The 23863-nt window shown below is 37.4% G+C and overlaps 1 protein-coding gene and 1 long non-coding RNA gene across 2 annotated transcripts in view; both read left to right on the forward strand.

Moving 5' to 3' along the window:
• The window catches only part of LOC134801857 (homeobox protein SIX1-like), a 41455-nt gene extending 25001 nt beyond the window's left edge, over positions 1-16454 (forward strand). Inside the window, exons 3-7 of the mRNA XM_063774497.1 lie at positions 1341-1551; positions 2401-2528; positions 3261-3365; positions 5151-5209; positions 16278-16454. Coding sequence (XP_063630567.1) covers positions 1341-1551; positions 2401-2528; positions 3261-3365; positions 5151-5209; positions 16278-16422 — 648 coding nt within the window. The 3' untranslated portion in view covers positions 16423-16454. The remainder of the gene's footprint in view (positions 1-1340; positions 1552-2400; positions 2529-3260; positions 3366-5150; positions 5210-16277) is intronic.
• Positions 1-23863, forward strand: part of LOC134801905 (uncharacterized) — a 537245-nt gene that overhangs the window by 206828 nt on the left and 306554 nt on the right. The gene's annotated exons all lie outside the window — the stretch shown is intronic.

The following is a 23863-nucleotide window of genomic DNA, read 5'->3' on the forward strand; positions in this document are numbered from 1 at the left end:
CGGAGATTTTGCGGTATTTTCTGACGACTCTTCATCTTCCTTGTTGTGGTTGTTTCTTGTTACTACCATCTTGCTGTGTTCTTGCTTCAGAGATCCGGCTTCGACGAGGACCAAACAATGTGAGTGTTAGGCCCTATCTTCATACATCGCAGCGGGGTGCGCAGGGGGGGGGGAGAGTGGACTGTAGAAATTCTCGTAGGCGGCAGAGGATGGAGCAATAAAACAACGCAGCTGGCTTCAGATGCAGGAGGGTCGAGGTTGGAGAGGTTTCTTCTTTTCCTTTTAGTTGTTTCCTAGTCGGCTGCTGGCTCTGGACTGACGCTGAGCGGGGCGACGTACCGGCTTTTATTACCGCCTATTTTATGTACCTCGTCCCCTGCTACCCGCGTGGCGCGCATGCGCGGATCGTGAGAGATCGGCGCATGCGCGCAGACTTCCTATCTCTTTCTAATAAGATACCTCTCTTTCTAATATGATACCTCTCTTTTCCTCGGCCCTCATGCTTTCTTTATTTAAATATTTATTAACTTACAAGTTTTTATTTCTTATGCTATTCTACCTAACTTTTTTTTTCTAATTAGACTTTATCCTAATTAGCCTATTATCACATTCTTATTTGAAAGGCGCAAAGTGTGTGTCGCCGCCGGCGACCCACACTTTGCCCCTCCCGTTATGCAGAGTTACGTAATGAAACACAATAGGAGGATATTTTATTATTCACAAACTTTGGCTTATCTAAATTATATCTTAATTATTTTATTATCTAATTACACCTTATTAATCTAAACGCGCGTCGTGTACAAAATCAATATTCAGTGAACTTAAGTATCGTACAAATAATACTCGATGAATAATATTGAATAATGACGGCGAGACTCCGCTCGACTAGGTATTGTGAGAGCATTAATGTTTAAATATATCGCGACAAAATGTAAACCATTTGAGTAAATGAGTATTATTAAAATTTTGATATCACATTCAAACGTGACTGAACTTACTAAACTTGACTAGGTTTTGGCGTAAATAATATTTGAAAATATGTATGCCAAAAGCTAATCCATCTCAGTGAGTACTTTTTACTGAAACGGTATAGATATTGTCAAGTAATATGCATAAACAAAAGCTCACCTATTAGAATCTGAGTCGTGACTGAAATAGTATAGCTTTTGTAAATTCGCCCCCCGTTCCTATCTCCATCGCACGATACGTTAATGACAATGTGCGAACAGGACAGCAATATAATCAAGCGCGTGCGACAGAGATAGGAACAGGCGGGTTAATGTACGAAATTCCTTGTGTGTCCTTTCTTTAGGATAATAACCGTGTTCTCCATTGCGCAGGTCCTACAACAAGCTGGCAACATCGAGCGTCTCGGCCGCTTCCTCTGGTCGCTCCCAGCCTGCGAGCGGCTCCACGCCCACGAATCAGTGCTGAAGGCCAAAGCCATGGTCGCCTTCCATCGAGGGAACTTCAAGGAACTATACAGGCTTCTAGAGTCACATACATTTAGTCCACACAACCATGCGAAGCTTCAGACCCTGTGGCTTAAAGGTGAGAGACCAATATACTCTACATGCTCAAGCTGGCGATATCGAGCGTCTCGGCTGCTTCCTCTGGTCGCTACCAGCTTGCGAGCGGCTCCACGCCCATAAATCAGTGCTGAAGGCCAAAGCTATAGTGGCCTTCCATCGGGGGAACTTCAAGGAACTATACAGGCTTCTAGAGTCACATACATTTAGTCCACATAACCATGCGAAGCTCCAAACATTGTGGCTTAAAGGTAAGAACGTAAACTAGCAGACCAGATACCAAGCCCAGTAGTTTAGTATTCATGCTCAAGAATCAGTGCTGAAGGGCAAAGCCATGGTCGCCTTCCATCGGGGGAACTTCAAGGAGTTGTATAGGCTATTATACACACTTTCAGTCCACATAACCATGCGAAGCTTCAGACCCTGTGGCTTATAGGTAAGTGACCAATATACTGTACATGCTCAAGCCGGCGACATAGAGCGTCTCGGCCGCTTCCTCTGGTCGCTACCAGCTTGCGAGCGGCTCCACGCCCATAAATCAGTGCTGAAGGCCAAAGCTATGGTGGCCTTCCATCGGGGGAACTTCAAGGAACTATACAGGCTTCTAGAGTCACATACATTTAGTCCACATAACCATGCCAAGCTTCAGACCATGTCCAAAAATACGCGATGAAGGCTGGCACAATACTTGACAATAGCGAAAAAAGACTGAAACATTTATATTTGGCTTTCAAACCTGAACTTAAACAAAACTTTTAAACTTTCTTAGCGTCAAACCTCCCTTGTCTCATACGCTTACAAGAGATGCGCTCCAATGCCTGGGAACTCCCATTTTAATAGTATCATAGCTGACTAAAAATGTTTGTTGCAGCACACTACATGGAGGCAGAGAGGTTACGCGGGCGGCCGCTCGGAGCCGTCGGCAAATACCGAGTTAGGCGCAAGTTCCCCTTACCCAGAACGATATGGGACGGCGAAGAGACTAGCTACTGTTTCAAGGTTGGTTTATAGACTCTACGTTAACTTTGCACGAACTTGGTAGTAAGAATGCGCACATATCCTTAAGCTCCATACTTGACGTGGCACTTGGCATGAAAACTTAGCGTGGTTCGACTCTATACTCTGTATCTTTAGATATTTAAATAAATGTAAACAAACAAATTGTACATTTTCGGGTAGTTTTAACATTTATTGGTTATTAACCAACCAAATACAAAAGCGCCTGGATCTGTCATGATGAACGACCTGACTTTAACCTACATTATTTGATCATGTAATGTTTTCATCTACCCTCAACTGGCTTAAGGAGCCATTTGAGGGTAGATTTTGTTTACTTTTATTTAAATACCTAAAGATACAGAGTATAGTGTCATATGCGCTATCGAAATGTTTTGATTCTCTAGAATTCTTACGCACTCTGCAAGTACATATACATTAGATTAGAATATACTTGTCTTACAATCGTAGAAGGACCTTTTTAGCAAAATGTCGTTTAATCGTAATCGCTATAGGAGCGAATGCTCGATGTTGGTTCGCTCCTATTGCGATATAGCTGAAAGGAAGTCAATTATTGACCAGCATTCGTAGCAACTGTATTTTATAGCCTTACTAATTTGACAATATGTTGAAAGCAACTGTTCATTTTCAGTTACAAACAAGCTTTTTCCTTCTTATATGACGTGGTCAATTATTTGTAGGTATGAGGTGGTAAAACTGTTTTATTTGTTGCAGGAAAAGTCACGGTCAGTTCTACGAGATTGGTACATACACAATCCGTACCCATCTCCTCGGGAGAAGAGAGAATTAGCAGAGACCACGGGTCTCACCACTGTACAGGTATGACTCTTACCTGACTCACAAATCTCACAATAGGTACTTCAGTTAGAAACTGGTATGCACATACTCGTACATACACAATCCGTAATATTAATATTGGATTCTTAAATATAAATACTTTTTGAGATATTGGGGAAATAAAAAATATCTACTTTTTTTTGTTTAATGACTTTTGATATTTTTTGTGTGCTAATACAGCGAATACATTTTTCTAGGCATCATGACGAATCTAATGAGGTATCACACGTATTTTTAGGAGTAGTATCTCTATTTTTCACCGTTTTCAGTTTCTCGAGCAGTATATTACATATTTTCCATAATGTCAATATCCAGAGAGTAAAATGGGGACTACGTTTGTATGGAGAAGCGGTTATCCCCTTTCCCCTTAATCAACGATCGTCTTCCCACCGTTGGGCTGCGGTGGGCTGGGTATCTGATACCGGGTATTGGGTTACCTGCCGGTAGTAACTCCGATCAATATTGACATCGGTATGATTGAGGGCATCGTACTGAGAGCAAACAGAAATTAATATATGAGACTTGGGTACCTAATCAAAACTACTAGTGACAGTAGTGGCTGCTAACAACCAGGGATGTTGCGAATATTCGCATCCGCATCCGCGGAACATGCGCATTATTTTCAACATCCGCATCCGCATCCGCATAAAATCGATGCGGAGCTCATGCGGATGCGGATGTCGACCAAGTCGGTAACAGGAACGTCTTAGCGGCGCCGTAAGTGCTAAAATATTGCATTGTCATGTACATAATGGTGTTACAATTTAAAAGGACACGTTCATGACACCCTGTAAGGGCACACAATAGTAGATATAGTATGAATTATCTCGAATGATTTTTTCGGGTTCGGGTGCTAATTCGTTAAACAAAAGCCTTTGTTTCTTTTAAGAGCGGTCTACAGCACGTGCCAATGGCACCATGTCGTTTAAAAAGCAACTATCGTGATAGTATTAAAGTTCAAATTCATATGACACCTCGTTCAGAGCACAATCAGGGCGGCCTTGTTTTTGAAGTTAACAGAAGGTGTTATCTCGGAATGGGCTGTTTCATGAATTTGAACTATATAATTAGAATAGTAAATTTGCTTTTTAAACGTACTTGTTCCCGTTACTTATGTCGGGGCTATTAGCAGTAAGCATTGTAACCACTGCATAAAGGAAACAATACCTTTTGTTTTTTACAGATTAGGGTCCGAGCCCGAAAAAATCACCTGAGATAATTCATACTATACATACTTATTTACAGTTTTATACGATTTAGACAAGTCTATATGGTGATATACTAGGTAATCATTTAAACTTATTAATTAATTAATAAAATGTCTGCTAGTCACATAAATTAATTCAGGATTGTAACGTAAATAAGGAGTGGTCCGGAAAAAATTAAGTGAGACTACATTTTTCGTTATAATACTTATAATAATATAATTTTGAAGATAACATGTAGATAGATATTGATGGTTGTTAAACCAGACAATGTTTAGCATGTTAGGCAATGTTGAGCAAGTTATATCCTCCTAAGGCCCAAGGTCCTACCTATAGAACTTAGTCAGTTCGATGAAATTTAAATCATATTCAATCGGAACAGAGTCGCATTTGTTTTGTTTCGTTCAATTTTCAAACAAAACCAAAATCAACTCTATTCCCTGCACTAAAGGTTCAAATTGCAGTGGCAAATTCTGGATTTTCATTTGTATGGCTTAGGAGGATATGTACGGTAGTCAAAATTTTCTTCTTCAAATCCTATAAATTATCTTTTTATTTCCAGGTTTCAAACTGGTTTAAAAACAGACGACAAAGAGACAGACAAGCAGAACACAAAGATGGGTAAGTCATTTCATTGTTAATTAATTGTTAGTTAAAACTGACCGTAAGGACCTTACCAGGGCCGTCTTAAACTATGCCGGGGCCCTTGGACACGTAAGAATCTGGGGCCCTTTTGGAATTACTTTTCGTAGCGAAAGCGAATTAAATTAACATTTTCCTACTATACCTAATCTTCTATTTATTATGGGTAGTCAAATATACTGTTACTGTCTGTCCTTCGGGGCCCCCTGAGGATGGGGGCCCTGGGCACGGGCCCCGTGTGCCCTTATGGTAAAGACGGTACCGGACCTTACATTTAAATCGGACTACACCGGACGTAACATTCCTTTGAGAAGCAAAATATGACCTCGAATGTCCACTTGAATGTAAGGAATATGCTAATGGAATATGATGGAAAGGATAAAGGGTCCATTAATTAATTGCTTGTGGTGTTTTTGACCCCATGTTGTCGTAAAGTTTGTCTCGACCTACCCTCCACTCCTAATCTTACATGAGAATGAGAACTATTAAAATTACTAATTAGTATTTAAAGTAAAAAAATAAATGCAAATTTGTTTAAAAAAATCTAGAGTTAATGTCATATTTCTATAAAAATATGTTGTTTATAATGAAACTTTCTCACTTTCGTTTTATTTTATTCAAATCGGTGCAAAGTTATCTAAGACGGACTCTATGAGTTCTATGACACTTCTTTATATTTTAAAACCAATTAAGCTTCCATGCTTCCCAATACAATAGCTCCTAAAAGCGGCCTATCTTTAAAATCAGATCGCATCTTATCTGGCCGATCCGCATCTGTTTCGGCTCAATGGTGCGGAAGTCCCGGGCCCTGAGCAGAGAATTAAAAAAAAAAGAAAAAAAAAACTGTGCGTTCGGGGAGGCATGAAGTTTTTTTGTTTATTTGAAAACGTGTTGAGTTTAAAGATAAGTGCGTATAGTAATGTTTGTAGTTAATAATTTTGAGCCCCTTTTGACTTGACTATTATCACTTGACATTGGCACTTGGTAACTATCTTGGTAATTGTTTTATAATTTGATGTTGATGTTTGATGATGTTTGAAACGAAAACCAAAAAATATGGTTGTCTGCAAAGTCGGTTTACGGACGATAATTTTGCGTGATAACGTCATATAAAAACATTACCATTACATTACGTAACGTTACCATGGAGATTTGTCCACAACGTTACCATGGAGATCTGTCCACAACGTGACACTTTTTCGTGCATGCTACCGGTGTTCATCGATTTAAGACGTTATTACGTCAAAATTGCCAATCGGCGGAAATAATTCGTGTATAAGCGTATTTTGGCATAGTTATAGTTGCAGAAAGTATGTTATAGCGAATGGTGTATTAAACAACATACTATAAAGTACCGGAGGGTGGGGGTTGGGGGGGATTTAAAGGTCCCTTTTATTGTTTTTCGTAAATAACTCGTAAACGGTGGCCCGTAGCAAAAAAATTTCTTTTACATACATAATCTAAAAAAAATATCTTGTACACTTTGTGCTAGGACCCATATTTAAAAAAAATATTTAAAGCGGGAAAGTTACTAGATAATAAAATGACAGTTCGATTGGCTATTTTACTAGGTACCTAATGAATCTAATGTAGGCTTTGCTTGTGCAAAATGACAGATGGCTCGGACATAATTAAATTAGATTAAATCACCCTGGCACCGTCCCATGTTCCAAGCACCAGCGGTGCCGCTGGTGCTGCGGCATCCTCGGCCATAAGCCTCAAGCCAGTATTTCGCACAGCGCATTAGCATCGCTATACAGCGAGGACATGCGGCGAGCCTTCTGGGCACCCTGCCCGTCGACGGCGATTTAGGCCAAATTTTTTACCTGTAGGTAGGTTAAGTATCAAGTTTTATTATGTTGGTTTTTGTTTATTTTGTTTAGCTTTAAAACATATTAATAATGAGATTAAATTAACATTTATTTCGACCAACTAGGATCATACAACAAACACAAAAAATAATACACTACAATAGATTAAATTAGATAATTATGTAATTAAATTATATAGGTAACATTTTTTTTTTTTTTATTTACATACAATATATATACAGTGGTACTACTAAACGAAATTAATAACTAGCTTAAATCTAAAATAGGCCCTTGAGGCATTGTACCAAGGATGCTGGCGGCATTTCCTCGCTGTATCGCAATGCTGATACGTTGTGCGAGGTAGCCGCCAGCTCTTCGGTCACCAGTTACGTCAACCAGACGCTTCGCGATTTCTGCAAACAACTTATGCGCGCTGGGACCCCATGGACCTAGAGTTTCAACACCAAATGGTACAAAATGGTACTCTCTACCGAGGCTCTTATATTTGTTACGTTTTAGAATTTCGGCGCTTTCCGCCGCTCCGCCCGCTTTTACAGTAGTCCGTTGGAGGTGGGACGGTGCCAGTGTGTCTACGCAGGTAGCATCCCACACCAACATCCGTCCCAAGCTCCAAGGAACTAAGGACACCCCATCGGGCCTCTTGCCATCATCTCTGATAATGCCAGTCGGCTCAAGAAGAGCAGGCACATTGATGGTGGCAAGAGACCGACGGACTATGTCATTAAGCGACGCATGTCTCGAAAAACGGCCTGCACTTTTTTGACAAGATAATCCGTGGTGTCCCAGTCGGTCCACGTCCGTGCCACAAGAGCATATGTGTGGCGTACACACCGAAACCCCGAGTCGCAAACCAGTCGCCAGTCTAAGGGAGGCCGGATCCAAGAAAGTACCAGTATTGGGCGAAGGATGGGCATGTAGCCAGTAACCGGCTTCCCGGGCTCCGACCGCCAAAAGCCTCGCGCGGTCTGGACCTGTACAGTTGTTTAGGAGAGTATTGTAAGTTAAATCACAGTAAACATTATCCCAACTCCTTTGTGAATTTGGGTTGTCTGGAAATTGTTTGCCTGGGCAAGCAATTTTAAAAGCATTTTTGGCGTCCTCAAAGCCCGCAATCTCACAGTTTGTGGGCAAAGCCCTTAAGATATTTCCTATGAGACCAGACGTGCTATGAGTGGACGCCAAAAAGGCTGGGGAAGCCACACTGGAAATTTTGCGAATTCCTAAACCTCCAAACCGAATGGGGAGGGACGCTTGAGACCAGGAAGGCTCACTTAGCTGAATGTTTAGAATCGTCTCTAAACTAATTTTGATCAAATCATCTATGGGCGACAATAAATTTTGATGTTTCCAGAAAGGACAACAGCGGAGCACATACGTAAATTTAGGGACAAAAAGGCAGAATTTAAGAATCACAAGAGCATAATGAGGGCTAATTTCGAGTAAGCGATCCGTGTGACTTTTGAATTTAGTTATGGAGTTAGAAATATAATCGGGAAAAGATTCTTCGAATATAGGAGAACCCAGGAGGCAAAGAGAAGACTTGTCTACTGATTTGATATTGGGAGTCAGATCGTCAAATTTGGGTTGTAAGTTGGTCAAAGTACAAGAAGATTTTTGAATAAAGAGTTCGCATTTACTGAAATTCAGTTCTAAACCAATATTTTCGAAACTACTCTTAATAAAAGACAAATCAGAGAGTACAGTATTCACGTCACCTCCTAGGGTTCCGTCATCTAAGTACCACACATTGAATTTTGATTTTAAATTTTTGATAATTGGATTTATAGCCAAACTAAAAATTGCTGGCCCGAGAGGGTCACCCTGCTGACAGCCAACCTCGGAAGATAATTCATGTGACTTGTACATTAATTTAGATGAGTCTGAATAGCAAAAGAAAAGGTAATTGTATAGTTCCGGAATTTTGTCCTTAACTTCTGTCAGCAAGGTGTCTCTACTAACCGAATTAAAAGCATTTTTAACGTCAATTTTGACAACAATTTCGCAATCATCGAGTGAAAGGTAGGTCCTTAGGGCATGGACGGCTGCCTCGCACCCACCTTTCGTGCTGAAACCTAGCTGTATTGGTTCAAAAAGGGATTGTAATTTTGATCTAATGTGTCTAACCGCAATTTTTGAAGCCAGACGTCGTAAAGTTGACCCCACCGCAATGGGTCTCACCCCTCCGTCCTTTTTGGTTAGGGCGATCAGGTTTGCCCCGTATAGAATCGGGACGATATTAGTGTTAATTTTGCCTGAAAACATAAAATTTATTAATTTAGTAAGGGAACAGACAAGCTGCTCACCTGCGTCGCCCACGGAATGAGAAATAAGATCTTTCAAATGTTGGGGCGAGATCCCATCCAGGCCGGCCGCCGAACCGGCTTTGAAAGAAAATATGGCGTCAATAACGTCTTTGCCTTCGATTTGGAGGCAGGCCTGGTCAGCTGTAGGTGGGGCAAACGAGTGTGGTACTGAAGGAGCCGGGGGATGTTTAGATCGTAAGGCCGAGAGGGTATCGGGAGTATCTGGCGATAGCACGTCGTTTGTGAAAAGAAGACGAGCGGCACCTTTAAGATCGCCGTCGCTAATTTTGCTTTCAATATATTAAAATTAATATAATAAATTAAAATAATTAAAATTAGATACAACACACCCGATAATGAGGAAATCAATAGGTATGTTATTTGTGTTTGGAATATAACCCTTCTCGTGGAAACCCCGTGATTAAAATCATTTTTTTTAGTTTCAATTAATTAGAACTGGGGGCCTAGTCAAGATGACGTTCTGATGGCGACTGTAACTTACTTAAGTACACTTGTCTTTCATTCTTTATTAAAAAATACAGTGAGCGAATTGAGTTATTGTCAGCCTCTTATTAAAGTCAATCTTGCACTTTAGGATAAACAAAACTGTTTAATACTAATTCTTAGAATAAAACGATAACAAAATTGCTGCTAACTCCATATTATATACACTATATATATAAAGGGGCCATACGTTTGTCTATCCATTTGGCTGGCTTCAAGTAACCTGATATCCTATACCCATCTCCAAACGAAATTCAACTCTATCCTTCATAAATTTAGGATCAAATTCAAATGAACAATAATACACACAACAATATATTTTACTGCTATTGAATTCTCGATTTTATGCCATAAGGATAGAGTTCATTTTTAAATGTGTGTTCCGACCTTTTGTTTCTTGGTAAACGAGGTAGTAATTATTGAGATGTGGAACGGTTTTGATATTGTTTGCGAGAGTTCCTTCAGGTTTTTAAATATAGAACGTTTTGACCAATGACATTTAACGGTCAAAATGGCCATTGTTTCCTTGTTGAGCAGTCTTATAATCAGACATCGTAAATTTTATAGCATTTTTGGTGCAGCGGAGCGGTGTTACCGGAATTGGTATAGATAATTCCAACTGAAATGGTAAATTAAGGTTAATATTAACGTAATTAACGCTAATTAATCATTAGGGTTGAAATTGTTTATACCAATTCCGTTAACACCACTCCGCTGCACCAAAAATGCTATAAAATGTACGATGTCTGCTTATACATCAGTCAAATCTTACAAAAAAATGTCCTAAAAAAACAATGCGTGATGTAGTTCTATATTTTTTGTATGTTGTTTGGAGTCCTTGGAGGAATGTGAAACTATGTTTTGCAAGCAAAAAAAAGTTGTGCTCCCTGCGTAATTTGCAAAAAACTGCAAAAATTTCGGAGTTTTTTCAGTTTTTGCACTTTTATTATAAAACGATGGGTTTTTGGTCATATTGGAACAATTTAAGCCCATGTACAGCGCCGCATGTTAAATAGTTCATGAGATATGGAACTTTAAAAAAAGGGTTTTTTTTTCCTTAGAATAAAATTTTTACTTGTTCCTATATTTCAGGACAAATATCGGCACAACCACTCATGCTATGAGATATATTGCAATGAATAAAGTTATAGCAAATTTAATTACCTTTCAGTTAAGCGCAAGAAAGGGTCTAACACCACGCCAATCACCGTGAACTATCGTCAAGGTCGTATCAAAACAAGAACGAATTCTTAAATAAGAATCGGTATCGTGGACTACAATCAATGGCTACGACCAAAAAGTGGAGCCTAAAAACAAGCCAAACTACAGTTTGTATCTTGATTTCATTACTGAATGAATGAAGTGCTTAAGAGGGGAGTGCATTTTAAAAATGGTTGATCTCTAACATCGCTCTGCTGCTATCGGAGAAGACCGGTAAAAGCTAATCGTAGATGTCACTCTCGACGATGGTACTGCCTTTTGTACGGATTTTGACAATGCCTTAAACAATACATTAGTTGCCTTCCTCATTATAGCAATTTCATTTTTTTTACGATAACTAGAAAACTGTAGAACTTACTGACCCTTTCTTGCGCTTAAATGAAAGGTAATTAAATTTGCTACAACTTTATTCTCGCAATATAGATTCTCATAGCATGAGCGGTTGTGCCGATATTTGTCCTGAAATATAGGAAAAACTAAAAATTTCATTCTAAGGAAAAAAATACCCTCTTTTAAAGTTCCATATCTCATGAGCTATTTAACATGAGGCGCTGTACATGGGCTTAAATTGTTCCAAATTTAATGTTCTTTTAACATTACATAGCAAGTTTTGACCAAAACCCATAGTTTTATAAGAAAAGTGCAAAAACTGAAAAAACTCCGAAATTTTTGCAGTTTTTTGCAAATTACGCAGGGAGCACAACTTTTTTTTGCTTGCAAAACATAGTTTCACATTCCTCCAAGGACTGCAAACAACATACAAAAAATATAGAACTACATCACGCAATGTTTTTTTATTGTAAGATTTGACTGGTGTATTATAATATAACAATAATTACTTAAACATGCTTTTAAATTACTGTATTATAGTACTTTTATATTTAAATTCAAATTTTATGAATATACGTATTATAATAATTATGGGAAATTTTACACAAATCGGCCACCCACAGCCCCACAGTACCTACTACACTACTGTTACTATTATTACTCGTACTAGTTTACTTACTTATCTACTTATTTTATAATCTGTGACTTATTTTTATTATTATGTTACTATATATGTACCTATTTTATATTTACCAAATTATTTGAACCTGAGAATTCTCATACTCATATATGTTATTGCGTTTCATGTGTACAGAGGATCTTATGATATAAATACAGTCTCAACATGAACCCTGCAAGGGTATAGCAACATTAAACTACCAAAAACAAATTAAATATTAATAGCAGTAGGTATTACAAAATAACTAAACATCTAATTCTCACTTAAAAAATCCTTCTTCTTTTTAGCCGAACAAGTCTAAGCCAATTAAGAGTTTCGAGTTAAGTTAAGTTTCGAGTTAACAAATGAATACTCGTAAATAATCAATATACATAATTTAATTTTGTTGGTATTGGTTGTGCCAATCTTGAATTATCAACCGTTTTGCTCGTTTGCTAATGTCGTAAAAAAACAGCCAAATAGTGAGGACGATGTGAATTACTCACGTCAATAATCTTAATTCATATTTTATTACCAATTAAATACACAAATATCCAAATACCTGCCTGAGCCCTGTAGCTATAGTTTTGCGCGCCCGAGCGAGAGAGCGCTACGTAGCCGAGCGAGACGGCCGTATGTAACCTGATACCGTCACATCTGCGTTTGTAAAAGCGAACAGGGCCGCATTGGGATGATTATTATAATGTAATATTTTTGACACGATTAAATTTTACGGTTAGGTACAGTCAAGGTCGAAGTCGTTGAAATTTGATGTAATTTTGTATACCTACGTATAATCTTAACAAAAACGTCAAAAACAAATATTTATTACTAAAAGCTATTATTTTAAGCCGTGACTAAACTAGTCAACTGTTATTAGAGTTTATGTTTTGGTAAACGACGTCATTTTATTATCGCCGTGAGTCAGTCTGAATAACACTGCATTCGGAATCAGATAGTGTACTTAAAACTACATTTGTGGGGGAGTATTTAACGGAATTACCTCATCATCTTCCTAGACTTGTCCCGGCATTTTGCCACGGCTCATGGGAGCCTGGGGTCCGCTTGGCAACTTGGCGTAGGCACTAGTTTTTTTACGAAAGTGACTGCCATCTGCATGACCTTCCAAACCAGAGTGTAAACTAGGCCTTATTGGGATTATTTCCTTCATCGCGAATATCAAATGATATTTCGTACATAAGTTCCAAAGAACTCAAATGTAAGAGCCAGCAGGGTTTGAACCCGCGACCTCCGGTTGCAAGTCGCACGCTCTTACCGGTAGGCCACCAGCCCTTCATATTCATTATGCTCTGACATTCTCTGACATTTTATTTTACTGTATTTGACTTTTATTTTTAATTTTTATTATGATTATTTGATTTGTTTTTTATTTTCTACTTAATTCTTAATTATTTTAATGTATTATTGTTTACAATCTGACGATCTTTTTGTGAATTCATGTTATTTGGAAACATTGTGACATTGTTAAATACCATGTAATTTCCAATAAGAAATAAATTAATCTATTTTAACGGAATTACCTTAATAATAAATATTACGTTTTTAGGGTTACGTACTCAAAGGGTATACATTTGTCATGCTACTTCAGTCAACGTCAGCACATTTTGTACCGAGACTGGCTTTAATAGCAAGACTTGTTCGTACGTTTCCGTGACAATACGAAGGAAAATAATTATGCACTACATCTGGCCGCGTAGCCAAGATGCCAATCGCTTACGCTCCGTAGCGATCGAAACGCAACTGTCACTGTCACACTAATAAGGAAGAGTGATAGAAACATAATGCTTTTCGTTGTCGACCTACATACACTGAAAATAATATGATCTATTGAGCAATTTGAGCACACATTAAAGTGATTTCATTAAATTAATTGCTATATACAATATCCACAAATCTACGTACGTACTGTGCGAACGGTAAAATTTACTGCTTTGTTCGATAGGCTCATGGAACTGTTTAAAGCTTTAAACTTTAATGCAATTTCAATTGTTATAGGATTTTTTTTCTCAGTGTATCTGTAGTCTACAATACCTAATTACGCTCTATTTACACTTCATTAAACCTCAACAGTACAATTAGAAAAAACTGCAAAATATCGAGTTTCACTACAAAGTATCGTATGTCAGTTATTGACGTTTCATTAAGGCGCGGCTTTTGTTTTTTTTCTGTTGTTTTTTCTTTTTTTCTTTGTGCCCTAATCCTGGGACGTCCGATCATGTGGAAGGAAGCATCTTTTGTCGGTGTCGGAGTAGATTTATCCCGTTTGGGCAAGGTTTTTTGGGCAATGGTGGTACACGAGCGTATGGCTTGTATGATTAGTAGCAAAAAAAATTTACGAGTGACCGCGATACTTGAAAGGAAGCCTTTTCGAAGAGCGAGAGAGAGGCCATAGGTAGGAGTACACTGCTTACAATCAGACGGGCGGTATGCTTGTTTGCCAACGACTTGGTATTAAGAAAAAATAATCCGTCCCACGAAGAGCAACTGGTAAATCTGAAGGCATTGCCGTGTCCCTTGGCTCTTGGGTCAAAAAATACGGTTAAGAATGGTTGTCTGTAAATTCGGACTACGGACGATAATTTTGCGTGATAACGTCATAAGAAAACGTGGCCGTAACATTACCATGGAGATCTGTCCACAACGTTACCATGGAGATCCGTCCACAACGTGACATTTTTTCATGCATGCTACCGGTGTTCATCGATTTATAAGACGTTATCACGTCAAAAAGTCAGAAGTTTCGATCCATTTGTGCCAACTTTTCAATCTCGAGCCGGACCAATCTAACTCCCCATGGCAGTGTACAATATTTTGTCTTAATAATGTCAAATTTCTTTGGAAATATGACGTTTACAATGGCACTGCCTGACTTAATTTAGTCGAAGTCGGCGCAAAATTAGTTTAGCCGGATTCTAACGTTCTCTATGTATCTATACATGTCAAAACTAACCTAACAGCTCCATAACCGATGGAGCATAAACCCTATTCTAAAAAGAGTGGTCGACCGAGCGCGCCGTATCGGATTACGTCAGTAGGGGCTGTCAGCGCGCCTCGATGAGTGCACGTCTGTTAGACGGGGTAGTCTCTCAACTAAATAATAAGTAGGTATACAGTCAGCAGCAGAAGTTGCTAAGCGGGCGAGGTGTGTGTAAACACCGGCCAAGTGCGAGTCGGACTCGCGCACGAAGGGTTTCGTACCATTACGCAAAAAACGGCAAAAAAATCACGTTTGTTGTATGGGAGCCCCACTTATTCTGTTTTTAGTATATTGTTGTTTTATTGTCATGGCAACAGAAATACATGTGTGAAAATTTCAACCTTCGAGCAACACGGAAGGGAGGCGGCATTCGCACTATTTCCCCTCTGCCGAGGTACAGGATTAGCGCGTCAATCTAATCTAGCGCGGGTAATAAAACTAGTTGCACTTGGATTTTTCACTAGACCGAGTCCAGACGCGCGCGTGAACACTGCTGCACAAAAATGCCTGTTTGCTCGGTTTTTTGTTATAAAAAGAGGTCGGGGACATCAAATTTACAAAAAGAAAGTGTTTACATTTCACATGTAATATTTTTTTTTACATATCATACGTTTAATTACATTCAAACACAATTATTATATTTTAGTCTCATGTAATTGTTGTATTTATTGATTTTGCTCGCTCAGTACAAATTGCGGATCGGTCGACCGACAAATCCGACTTCTCATCTCTCAGAATACAATAACATACTTCAACGAAAATGTGTTAGTGTGCGTGTTGTGACACTTGTCACTCGTCCGTACACAAAAAGAGATCGAGGTTTGCAAGATTTTTCTTTGACGTGTGTCATTTTCTATGTATTTGTGTCGTCATTACAGATTGGATTTTGTATGTAAGTGTGTGAGAAGTGCGACTGTGTGCACCTTTCCCCCCGCGAAAAATGGCAGAAAGATTTGTACGGTGAGATATCGCTTGGGCCCCTCCCTTCCGATGTGTCGGAAGCCGGTGTTGCTCGAAGATTTCAATATTTCCTGACATCCTATTACGGTTCATGATTTACAGCCTGGTGACAGACAGATGGATAGAGGAATCTTAGTAATAGGGTCCCGTTTTTACCCTTTGGGTACGAAACCCTAAAAAGACAGGTACCTATGTTACTTTTTTTCCCAATTTTCTAACGCTTTTTTTTTCTTTTTTCCAGTGGCAACCCCAACGAGAAGCAACTAGACTCCTCATCTGATGACGACAGCGATGCAGCCCCCACGCACGCTCTACCAGCGCACGCGCCGCAACCACTCTACCCGCTCTACGACCATCCTCTACATCTACACTACCATCACTCGTGACCGCATTAACTTTAGTGAACCTGACCGCGCTAGCTCTGCCCATCGTGACCGTACTAGCTTCAAACCCCAACGAGAAGCGTAGACTACTCATCAGATCACGCGCCGCAGCCGCTCTACCCGCTCTACCAACGCTCGGAACCGGTTTTCTCTTCATCCAAAAAATACCGGTATTATTACGTTCTTTTTCGTTCTTTGGTTTATTATTTAATTTTTAATGGGGCAATAATACGAAGTTGTTAAGTAAATACATGATTCAGTCCTACATAAAGACCATAAAATAATTTAAAATTATGGGCTATTCGAGATTCACAAAAAACCCGGTTCCGAGCCCTGCGACCGTCCACAATCTACAATCTCTACATCAACACTACCATCACTCGTGACCGCATTAGCTATAAAGGGGCCCACTGATTAACAGTCCGCCGGACGGTATCGGCCTGTCAGTTGTTCGGAACTGTCAAAATTTTGTTCTAACTGACAGGCCCCTTAATTATGACTGCGCCTGACCGTACCTTACCATCCTGACCGTATATTACGAGTGACCATGTTGTCAGGATCCTTATCGTAGAGAAAAGTGGTCATTAAGGATAAATTGAGTTTGATCACATAATCACTTGGTGGTGTTGTTAAATAATTATTTATTTTATATACAGGGTGTTGCCTATAACAGGACCAATAAATTAAACTGTAGGCTGTACTCCTCAAACTGACCAACATTTGTTCAGCGACTTTGAAAAATAACTTATGTTTTGATTTTTATTACACTTTAAAGTTTATTCTAAATTCTAAGACGCAATGTATTACAAATTTTGCTATGTTTAAAGCGTGACAGGCAACGTCAAAGACAATGATGAAAAAGTGAAAATCTAAAGATTTCATAACTTTTGGAAGTTGTTAATCAAAACTTATATCGTTTGAGGAGTACAATATATGTTTTAATTATTTGCTCGTGTTACAGGAAACACCCGGTATAGAAACCCACATTTGAACAGATTTTTGTAACCATAAGACATTTTGCTCTGAATAGTATCTATTCAGCGGTATTGTACCTACAGGTTTTGATAAAGCGATACTAGTTTAAATGTGACGTTATCAATGAAAAGGGACCTTATTGTCGATGGCGCTTACGCCATTATTAACGATGCTCCGATATAAATACAATGCCGCGCGACGCTGTGCGGCGTAAGCGCCATCGACAATAAGTCCCTTTTCATAGATAATGCCCCAAATGATGAGTACACAATATCACACAGACATACTCGCGTCAAATACATATAAAAACAAAAACGTCTAGATTAGAAACTTACAAATGTAAATACAATTTATATGCACCATTAGCCAAATATTTGTAATATAATCTTATTGTTATGGTTATAGTAATAAGGATGTGGAAAAAAAGGATTTTGAAGGTAAATTGGCTAACTTAAAAAATACTGGGTTCAATTTGACTGGAGATAGTGACAGAAGTTACCGTATGTATCATCTGCCCAGTCAAGTATGTTATGTAATTTCTTGAGTCAAATAGGACCACATCTAGCTAGTTTGTTAGTGCACGACACCTTGCACTTTGTGACTATGCGCTGAAACTTGGCACAGTTGATTCTTAGCTGGTCATGAGCAGATACAGACCGGGAGACCTCGAGAGCCACGTCTCATTTAGTGGGGGGGAGGGGGGAAGTTCGACGCCGCCGCGCTTGACTTGGAGCAACATTTCTCTAAAACTGTACCTATTAGGGCATGTAATATATCATTTTCGAATAAATTAAGGATGAGGAATCTAGTTTTGGAACAAAAACAATGCACTTTCTAACAAAAAAAAAAGCATAAAGTAGAAAAGACTAAAAAACGTATTTTTGATTTTTACATAATTACCAATTTTTTTTTAAAGTGTAGCAGGAATCTGAAAACAAAAAATACAATCGTAAAGCTACACTTATTACGTCTAAGAAAATATATAGTTTATTATACAAAACTGTTGATAAATGGGAGATAAAAAATAATATTAAGCGTGGGTCAGAGTGATCTCAATACAAAATATTATGAATGTGGGAAAGTTACCTATAATTTGTTCTACAATCGTTTATTTTTCTTGTTTTTCGTAAATAACTCGTGAACGGTAGCCCACAGCAAAAAAATATCTGTTACGTAAATAATCTGTTTCAGATTTCTTATAAAATAAGTGCTACTTTTTATCGCTACCATCAATATAAAAAAAAATATTGAAGGGAGAAAATAAATACTTAGGTCCCCTTTTTTAGTCATTCGTAAATAACTCGTAAACGATCGCCAATAGCAAAAAAAATTTTAGTACATGAATAATTAGCATAAAATTTCCTACAAAAAAGGTTATTCAAACTTTTTCGCTAGGATCAATATTTAAAAAGGGGACCTTAGAATTTATTATCTCTCTTTAATATCGTTTTTAATATTGATTCTAGCGAAAAAGTTTGAATTACCTTTTTTGTAGGAAATTTTATGTAAATTATTCCTGTACTAAAATTTTTTTTGCTATTGGCCATCGTTTACGAGTTATTTACGAATGACTAAAAAAGGGGACCTAAGTATTTATTTTCTCCCTTCAATATCTTTTTTAATATTGATGGTAGCGAAAAAAAGTAGCACTTATTTTATAAGAAATCTGAAACAGATTATTTACGTAAAAGATATGTTTTTGCTGTGGGCTACCGTTTACGAGTTATTTACGAAAAACAAGAAAAATAAACGATTGTAGAACAAATTATAGGTAACTTTCCCACATTCATAATATTTTGTATTGAGATCACTCTGACCCACGCTTAATATTATTTTTTATGTCCCATTTATCAACAGTTTTGTATAATAAACTATATATTTTCTTAAACGTAATAAGTGTAGCTTTACGATTGTATTTTTTGTTTCCAGATTCCTGCTACACTTTAAAAAAAAATTGGTAATTATGAAAAAATCAAAAATACGTTTTTTAGTCTTTTCTACTTTATGCTTTTTTTTTGTTAGAAAGTGCATTGTTTTTGTTCCAAAACTAGATTCCTCATCCTTAATTTATCCGAAAATGATATATTACATGCCCTAATAGGTATAGTTTTAGAGAAATATTGCTCCAAGTGAAGCGCGGCAGCGTCGAACTTTTCCCCCTCCCCCCCACTAAATGAGACGTGGCTCTCGAGGTCTCCCGGTCTGTATCTGCTCATGACCAGCTAAGAATCAACTGTGCCAAGTTTCAGCGCATAGTCTCAAAGTGCAAGGTCCCCATACAACGGTGTACAGTAACAAACCAGCTAATCGTACGGTCACTCATTTACGGTTATAAAAATGAGATTACAAAATAAATGCAAATTATAAAAAGTACTTTTATTTGCTAATTTTATAAAACCCATATTGCCTTTTATTCCTCATGTTTTTTAATTATTTAAGTGAAAATCATGGCTTCCTTTTACTATGTGTATAAAATACTTGAATAATAAAAATGTAAAAAAGAAACGTTTTTTGTTCCAGTTCAATTTTAAACTAGAAAAAGAACATAATTGGAAAATATAAAGTGTGATAAACTTTTAAGATATTTATTAAGATTTATACAGTCAGCAACATAATTATTTCAACGGGTCTGGTGTTCAAATTGAACTGCATACAATATTATTCGTATAAGAGTTAGGTATGAGCAGGTGTGTGTTTTTAAAACATTTTGAACTCCTCGCCCGCTTACCAACTTTTTAACTGTTCAATAAAAAGCAAACGTGTAAAAATGTTTATAATAATAATAAGTGTAACAAAAAAAGCTTGTTTTAAAGTTTCAAATAAACCTGTTTCTTTAGAATGTAATTATGTGTACGTACTAATTACTTGTACAAAATTATATAACATGCTAAGAAAGTCAAATTTAAAAATGTAGTTTTAAATGAAGGCACAGAAAAATAAGACTTTATGCACTTGTATAACATTTTTTTATCTGCAGACAGAATATTTTTGATTAAATCCTTATATTATTAAGTAACATTTGCATTGCGAAATAATATTAATTATAAGTAAAATTGTAAGTAATTTGAATTAATAGCCATTAAATCCTACTGACATTTAACTTAAGAGGGTAGTAATAGTAAAACTTTGCACTGACCTTGTTGTGCCAAAGTGTGACAGTGCCATAATGGCACACAAACATGACGTTTATAATAAACGACATGTTTTTACAGTAATTTTAAGTTTATGGTGTCACTTCCACACTTGTTCAATGCTAAGTATATGCAGCTTAGTTTAACTTTAAATATCTCCCTCTATTATTTTCTTAATAGGCAGTATTACTGCAATGTTCTGTCGCCAGAGTGCAGCACTAATTTGTTTAGTAAACCACAGAGTAACTTATACATACTTAGCCTTAAACAGCTTTTTGACAAGTTTTCACTATGACATTGATGCATCAAGGCGGTATGTTTACAGGTGGCCTACCGCGAAACGCGAAAATCGAAATTTATTTATCTGCCTCTCTAGCGATCGAATATGCAAGAGTGATAGAGAGACAGAAACCGAACTTTCGATTGTCGTGTTTCACGGTAGACCATGTGATTGACCTAGTGACGCCCTCTACGCCGAGTTTCGCGTAATATTCCGTATTATTACATACATATTAGAAAATAAAAACCGGGCAAGTGCGAGTCGGACTCGCGCACGAAGGGTTCCGTACCATAATGCAAAAAAAAAAAACAAAAAAAAAGCAAAAAAAACGGTCACCCATCCAAGTACTGACCACTCCCGACGTTGCTTAACTTTGGTCAAAAATCACGTTTGTCTATGGGAGCCCCATTTAAATCTTTATTTTATTCTGTTTTTAGTATTTGTTGTTATAGCGGCAACAGAAATACATCATCTGTGAAAATTTCAACTGTCTAGCTATCACGGTTCGTGAGATACAGCCTGGTGACAGACGGACGGACGGACGGACGGACGGACGGACGGACGGACGGACGGACGGACAGCGAAGTCTTAGTAATAGGGTCCCGTTTTACCCTTTGGGTACGGAACCCTAAAAAAGAGTTCTAGAGTTAGACCAATAGAAGTCTGCAACGATTTTGATAGCACATGCAGTGCAAGAGTCATTTAAACGTCATTTAAATTCAGTCATTTAAATTTTAATTTTTTTTTTGTTTTTTTTATTTTTTTTTTTAGTAATTTTTTAGTAGTTATTTATTTTTACATTTCTTTCCTTTTATTTTTAAATTTATTGTATTTTATTTTAATTTTAAAATTATGTAATGGGTCTATTGCCTGAATAAAGAAACATTCATTCATTCATTCATTCATTCATTAAACGTCATAATTTCATAGAAGTTTCATGTAACACTTGCACTGCGTGTGCCATCAAAATCGTTGCAGACTTCTCTTGGTTCAACTCCAATTATTAAGTTATCGATTTAGTTGCTATTAATTCAAATATTGGGCAGTAAAAATGCTCAAAGCTGTTAACATTATACATAGTTTAATTTATTATTTAAATGTATTTAGCACCATAATTTATTTAGTAAAACTGCGTGTCTCTGTATAAATAATTTTAATTTAAGGACCTCGCATGTTTGTAGTTTATTTTTATTTATTAGTAGTTAAGTAGCATTTTTAAACAAACGTGTGTTTTTAATAAAATTGTCGTTTTATTTCAATCTTACAATATTGGTGTGATTTATTTAGACTTTGAATCTGTGAAAAAGATCCCACAAAACATAACCTATCATAAATAAAGAAAGCTTAGAGTGCATTTAATTTACGAGTACCTACATGCTTCGATGTGAAACTTAAGGCCATCTATCTAATTGCCATAGTCAGCAAACAGAGCAAATTCAGTAACGCCATTTGGTAGATAGATAGATAGATAGATAATCTGTTTATTTGTTTGCCACAATACACACAGAATAATCAAATACAAAAATGACAGAAAAAAGAACAAAAAAAAAACAATCAATATTTAGAAAAAACAGAAAATACAAGCACAAATAAGAGTAAGACAGATTTTTACAAAAATAGAATAAGAAATAAATATACGTATAAATATTGATTCACACAGAAGGAATGTTGTGTGCGTCGCAGCAAAACAAAATGGTTCTGGCTTAGTATTACGCTTCACCCTATTATGGGAGAGGCACTGATATTCTGCCAGAACCAGATCACGCCAATAAAATCAGTGAAAAATATGAAATAATGAAAAGATTTTACTTACCAAATTACCAATAAATAACTTAACTAATGACAATTTAAAATGTGTGCACATAGTTGTGATGTAGAAGTGTGAGTGTGGTTAGCATGTAATGTATGTAGTGTCAAGTGTGATTTAGAGCAAATTATTATTTTAATTATTTTAATTACTAAGACTAGATTCGGTAGTCAGCAACCAGGTAACCGTGAGGGATTCTCAAACTTTGTTTCTCTAAAAGGTATTTTTTGAAGTGAAATTTGAAACTATTCTTAATTTTCATAACACGAATAGGAGGAGGAATATTGTTCCAACACCTGGTTGCGAGATACCGAAAGCAGCCAGTAAAAGCAACGGTTTTGTGAGGATGTGCTTCCAGGAGACATCGTCTGGTAGAACGAGTACCGTGTCGTTTATGAAAAGAAGATATACGTATTTTATTAAACAAGTATATGGGCTTTTTGTCATTCAAAACGCCAAATAGCAGACTCGCAAGATGTAGATGTCTACGAGAGGACATATTTAATATGGATGCTTTGTTCAAGTAAGGTGTAATGTGTCTTCTCGGCGGAATTGCACAACAAAAACGAAAACAAGCATTTTGGACTCTTTGGATAAGACGGTGAGTTTTTTCCAACAGTCGTGGCCCATACACAATGTCTCCGTAGTTTAACTTAGAGAGAACCAGCGATTCGCATAGCAACTTACGTATTTCCTCGCTTAGAAGGTTTCGAACTTGGTACAAAACCTTCAAGCGATAAAAACACGACTTCACCAATTCTCCTATATGCTTCTCAAACCTTAGCTGGCTGTCCATCACTAACCCCAAGTTTCTTGCCTCATCTACGCGTTCGATCATTGATCCCCTTATGTATATATTTGGCTCATTGACTAAAATATTAGATATTTGTGCTTTGGATCCCAATATCATAAACTTTGATTTAAGTGGATTCAATAGTAACCCGTTATTATCTGCCCAAGTGGAGATATTTTCCAGGTCTTCGCTTATTTTAACTAGTGCTTCGTCAAACTCATTTGGTTTGGCTGAGTAGTAGAGTTGGACGTCATCAGCGTATAGGTGGTAATTGCAGTGCTTGATAATTTGTGTAATATCTGCAGCATATATAATAAACAATATATGGTAATCACCAAGGCGGTTGCATTTTATTATATGGGATGGAGAATGCAGAATGGAGACATCTTTTCACAACACACACTGTCTTTGATGTAGGGGGGACGCAGTGGACCATTGGGCAATCGGGAGGCTCGGGC

Source organism: Cydia splendana, chromosome 23 (genome assembly GCF_910591565.1).
Source record: "Cydia splendana chromosome 23, ilCydSple1.2, whole genome shotgun sequence".
NCBI lineage: Eukaryota > Metazoa > Arthropoda > Insecta > Lepidoptera > Tortricidae > Cydia > Cydia splendana.